Source organism: Cebus imitator, unplaced genomic scaffold, assembly GCF_001604975.1.
Source record: "Cebus imitator isolate Cc_AM_T3 unplaced genomic scaffold, Cebus_imitator-1.0 Scaffold868, whole genome shotgun sequence".
NCBI classification, from domain to species: Eukaryota; Metazoa; Chordata; class Mammalia; order Primates; family Cebidae; genus Cebus; species Cebus imitator.
In genome coordinates, this window is record NW_016108183.1 from 200,785 (window position 1) to 206,203 (window position 5,419).

Here is a 5,419-nt window from a genome sequence, read left to right on the forward strand (position 1 = left end):
AGGCATATCAATTCCTGTGTTGTATGAAATCTCATTTACTCCTTGGGAACAGCCCCTGGGTGGTCATGTTTTCTTCAGAGCATTTAGGCACTCAAAAATACTTGCAGCTCTCCCACTTTCCACACTGGATGGAGCCTTGGGACTAAGATACTGCTAGGCCCTGGGGTGGTGCTGAGGGGCGGGGGGAAGCACGTCTAATGAGATAAAAGGCAGTTTCCACAGGAAATTCTAATGGATGAGACAGAACATGAAAATGCCTTTCATATGAATTAGTATAGTTCTGAGGCGTGAAATACCAAAGTGCTCAGGGGAATCTGCAAAGAACAATGAGATGAGAGCCAGGTGGGCTTAGTTAGGGAAGGCTTCGGGGAGGAGGTGTGGTTTGAAAGAGAAGGGTGTGACTAGACAATGGGTCAGGAAATCAGTCCAAGAAAACGGTGCAGCCTAAGAGAAGACTCAGGAGCAAACAAGAAATGTGGGTGGGAGTGAGGAATGATCGCAAAGGCCACAGAAGGTGCACTAAAAGAAGATTTGGAGGTAAAGTAGTCATAGGTCCTGAAAGAAGCCAGTAAAACGTTCAGATGTAAGGCAAGTAGCATCAGTAGCTGCTGCAAACTTACAAATAGCATAGAGGTATCAAAATGGTGCTTTGGAAAAATGCCTTTCAGCTATCGGATGGATCTATTACATTAAGCACATACTTTAATGAAGCCAGATTATGAAGAGCCCAATTTATCATGTTAGGACATTGGACTTGATCTCTAGGCCAGAGAATGCCAGTGAAGGTTTTCGAGCAAGTGAATGGTGGATTCAGATCTCTCTTCCTTCCTTTCTTCCTTTATTTCCTTTTTTCCTTCCTTCCTTCTTTCTTTCCTTTTTTTTTTTCTTTCTTTCTCTCTCTCTCTGTCTCTCTTTCTTTCTTTTAGAAAGAGGTCCTTGCTGTGTGGAGTGAATGGTGGACCCTTAGTAAGAGAAGTCGGATAGTCTGAATTAGGAAGTAATTATATTATATTAAACCGGTGAGACAGGGGAGGAGCGGCCACTGTGAGAAACATTTCTGAGGTTAAATTAGCAAGATTGGCATTAAAGAGAGAAATGAGTTGGGAATGGTTCCAATATTAGTAACTTGACTGGGTGAATAGTAATACCATTCACCAACAGGGAAATTGTAAAGAACAAGCAGGTATTGGTGAAAAAGAGTTTCACTCAGAACATGGTTAGATTAATATCCTTAAGAGCCATCTGAGCAAAGTTATCTAATAGACAGCTGGAAAGAGGGTCAAGGAAGTCAGTTGCTTGTCCTTAGCAGGACTAATAGAAAATAACAGGTCATTATGAGAATTCAAATAGACAAGTTGGGAGTCCTTTCATATGAGTAAGAAAGGAGGCAGAGTCTAGGATCCTAGGATCAATGATGAGACTTTTGAAGTTACATATTTTAGTTCATACTGTGAACAAGGCACTGTGCTAGGTTCCAGGGGACTTAAAAGATGATTTAGATGTACCCTGTGCCCATAGCAGGATTTGGGGTATATAATGGAGTAGAAGGTATGTTTCTCAAACTGTGTGTAGCTGAAGGAAGTTGGTATGATCCTACAGGGTCACCTAGGAGCAAAGAACAAGCCCAACTCCTTTATATAATGTGCCTAGCAGAACCCGGCACATTATAGGGTTTCAGTAACAGCTGGTTCCTTGCCCAGCTTCTCTTCTCGTTTTTTGTTTTTTCTTCTATCTTCCCATTGAGTCATAGATAATGGGGAAAAGGGAAATTCAAGGGAGAAAGGAGTAGAGAAATCAAGCCCATAGGGAAGGTGGGTCATGTTCTCATGTGGCTAAGTGAAAAAAAAGAGGTTCAAGACAGGTTTGGGCTTAAGAGGAGTTGGCTTAACTTGGACTAGGAGTTCTCCAGCTTGTAGTACCATGAGCACAGGAATAAAAAGCAGACAAAAGAAAGTATCCAGGGTGAGCAGAGACAACAGGGAATGGAAGGGCTACAGCCAAGTTTACTCTGAGTGGAAAGGGACTCCATGGGGAATATGAGAATGGATGAGGAGCCATGGGAAGGGACTTAGGGTGCTAAGAGGATATAAGGACAGTATATGGACATTGGAAAAAGCAATGTCAATAAATTTTTAACAAAAGGTGGCAGGAATAGAGAAAAGAGTGATAAATAATCAAATAGTAATCAAGTAACCCAAACCAATATTTGGGGGCCCTATGGGTAAGCAAAGCCCCAGTAATGTAGTAGGTGCTGTTTTCCAAAGTGCCTTTTTGATCTGGTGCCAAGTAAGCTGCCTAAATAGCTAACAAGCAGATAGCGAAGCATTTTGCAAATGCTAAATATACTGTAAAAATTCCAATAATAACACTTAGGTTTTTCTGTTGAGGAGGGGCAGTTCTGTATTATTCTTGGGATTCTTACAAATGTTGTTTGTTGAAATGAAAACTTCATTTCCATATCTGCCACTAGAAAAGTGTCTTGGGACCATTTTTTGAAACCAACTGACATTTGTATTCCACATCCCCTGGTGGGTCCATGAGTCAGTGGGTAAGCATGGGGGGTATGTTGGTTCTGTTCCTAATTTGCTCTGCTCTCCTCTTACTCCTGGACACTTTGTGTGTGTTTGCCTTTTAGGCCAGTGGAAGATCTTCACCGAAGGAGAAGCTCAGATCAGCCAGATGTGTTCAAGTCGTGTGTGCAGAACAGAGCTTGAAGATTTGGTCAAGGTTTTGTACCTGGAGAGATCTGAAAAGGGCCACTGTTAGGCAAGATAGACAGTATTGGATAGGGCAAAGCAAGAAAACTAAAGCTGCAGCTGGACTGCAGGCTTATTTTGCTTAAGTCAACAGTGCTCTAAACTCCCAACTCAAGTGCAGTCAATTATTCATGCCACGCACAGCATAAGTTGCTCCTTTATGTGGAATGGTGTGTCAGCCCTTGAGCACCTCCTCCAAAGAGACTGGAAGAGTCTTAAATTATGTGTGGGATGAGGAGGGATAGAACATCACAACACCACTCTAGTTTCTTGGAGAATCACATTTCTTTACAGGTTAGGAACAAACAAGACCCCAGGGTTTTTATCTAGAAAGTTATTCAAGTGAAAGAAAGAGAAGGGAATTGCTTAGTAGGAGTTCTGCGGTATAGAACAATTATTTGTATGAAATTATACCTTTGGATTTTAGAATATCATGTGTTCTTTTAAAAAAATTAGCTCCCCATCTTCTCTCCTCACACCCTCCCTCCCTTCTTCTCTCTCTCTCTCACATAGACACAGACACAGACACACACATACACACACACACACACACACACACACACACACACATTCACACTCACATTAAACTAAAGCCTTTATCTGAGGCAAAGATAGGACTCTACCTTACTTTTCCCTTGACTGGATCCCAAGTAGCTTGGTGCCCAGGAGAGTAAATAATTGTGAACAAAACGATCTGCCATTAGGTCTTTGTGGCGGTTTAAGTCACCAACTACAGGGACAGGGTGAAGAATAAAAATACTATTTTATGGCCTCATTAATTCACTTAGAAGTGGTAAAGAATTTTTCCCTAATGATACCACTTTTCTTTTCTCTTTGTACCTATGGGGCTTCCAGAAAGAAGTTAAATTGAGTAAAATGATCAGAAACTGAATCCATATAAGACAAAATTATTGTTGAAGAAAGAAGTTGATAGAAGTCCAAAATATCATCTTTTTACTTTCACATCAATAAAATTCACCAAGTAATAGATCAGTACTCACTAATATTTTTGAAACCTTAGTTGTCTGGCCAGAAAAACCTATATTAAATTATTAAATTCTAGAAGCTCTTTAAAAGGGAAGTTTTCCTTCTCCAATTATAGGAGTTGATTTTTACTTTGCAAAGTGGTTCAGTCCTCATGAGCATCTGCATGTTGGCTCTTCAGTTAAGAAAGTTATTGTTCATTTAGGGAGCTGGAAATTCTGATAAAGATCTGTATCCTAAACCTTCCTACTATCCTTGCCTTATTCATCAAGCAAGTATTTTAGTTGAGAACGCTGGAGAAGGCTGCTCCTAAAATGTCTACTTGCAGCCAAATACAAGAGCATAAATTATCCCTTCTGAGGTCTGGCTTTAGAAATCATCTTTGTGGAAAGACTTAATTCTTCACAGCAAGGATCTCAGGCCTGCCTTCTAGATTTGTTTCCTTTGAGGGGTAGGAATGAACTGCAGAATTGTTTTAAGAACCTAGAAACCCCATATATCTCATTCCATGACTATAGGTGAGAGAATTTTTTCCTAAGAGGATTTGACACCAATAGATAAAAATATAAAATGTTCAGTCTTTATGACAACCTGGCATAAAGGAGTCAATCAAAGAGACACAAGGGCCTTATGGCCAGGACTTCTTGGGACAAGACTCTCACCACCTCATCACACACTTTCTCCTTGAAAGAGGGACGTAGGGCATCCCAGTTGAAAGGTCACAAAGCATTAGAGAGAGAGAGAGAGAGAGAGAGAGAGAGAGAGTGCGTGTGTGTGTGTGTGTGTGTGTGTGTGTGTGGTAAAGGGGGGAGGGTATTATGTAGCTGCTCCCTTTGTCCCAGAGGTGGCAGTATTTCCATAATGTGGAGACTAGTAACTGGATTCTGAAGCAAAGAGTTGTTTCCCCTTCTGGATGATTCACCCTGGAGCCTTCTCACCTAGGTGTTCTCTGTATGCTTAGCCTTAAGAGAACACCCAGAGAGCTTCCCTAGAAAGACTCCTGCCTCCAGGTGCCGGGACACACCTTTGCAAAGTGCTGTGGGAAACAGGAGCTGGGGAGCTGTGTTAAGTTAAAGTAGAAACCCTCCAGTGTTAGGTGTTGTGTAGGGAGTAGGACATAGGGAAAAGAGGCCAAGCTGCCTGCAGTTAGTAGAGAAGAATGGATGTGGTTCTTCTTGTGTATTTATTTGTATCATAAACACTTGGAACAACAAAGACCATAAGCATCATTTAGCAGTTGTAGCCATTTTCTAGTTATCTCATGTAAACAAGTAAGAGTAACATAACAGTATTACACTTTCACTGTTCTCACAGGACATGTACCTAATTATGGTACTTATTTATGTAGTCACTGTATTTCTGGATTTTTAAATTAATAAAAAAGTTAATTTTGAAAAATCATCTGTAGTCTTGTTGCATAAGTGATTGACTCTTCAGGTCAATACTGACCTTGGACTGGGTAACAGGTCATGGGTGGGCATAGTGGTTTCACAATCACTTTGACATTCTTATACTAATGCATAGTGGTGAAGAGTATGAACTCTGCAGTCAGACTATAGATTTTTAAGCCCACCTGTGTACTTACAGTCCCCCAACTATAAAATGGGATATTAGTGATATTATTGCCCTTTGCCTGCAATCTTGCAGTGAGTTTTAATTTAGTCATTGCATATAAAGGG

General features: G+C 40.8%; 1 protein-coding gene across 4 annotated transcripts in view; it reads left to right on the plus strand.

The window, feature by feature from the left end:
- The window catches only part of CHRDL1 (chordin like 1), a 124,027-nt gene extending 118,886 nt beyond the window's left edge, over positions 1 to 5,141 (plus strand). For all 4 annotated transcript variants that reach the window (XM_017520712.2, XM_017520714.2, XM_017520713.2 and 1 more), the window contains exon 12: positions 2,636 to 5,141. In XM_017520712.2, coding sequence (XP_017376201.1) covers positions 2,636 to 2,766 — 131 coding nt within the window. In that variant the 3' untranslated portion in view covers positions 2,767 to 5,141. The remainder of the gene's footprint in view (positions 1 to 2,635) is intronic.
- The last annotated feature ends 278 nt before the right edge of the window (positions 5,142 to 5,419 follow it).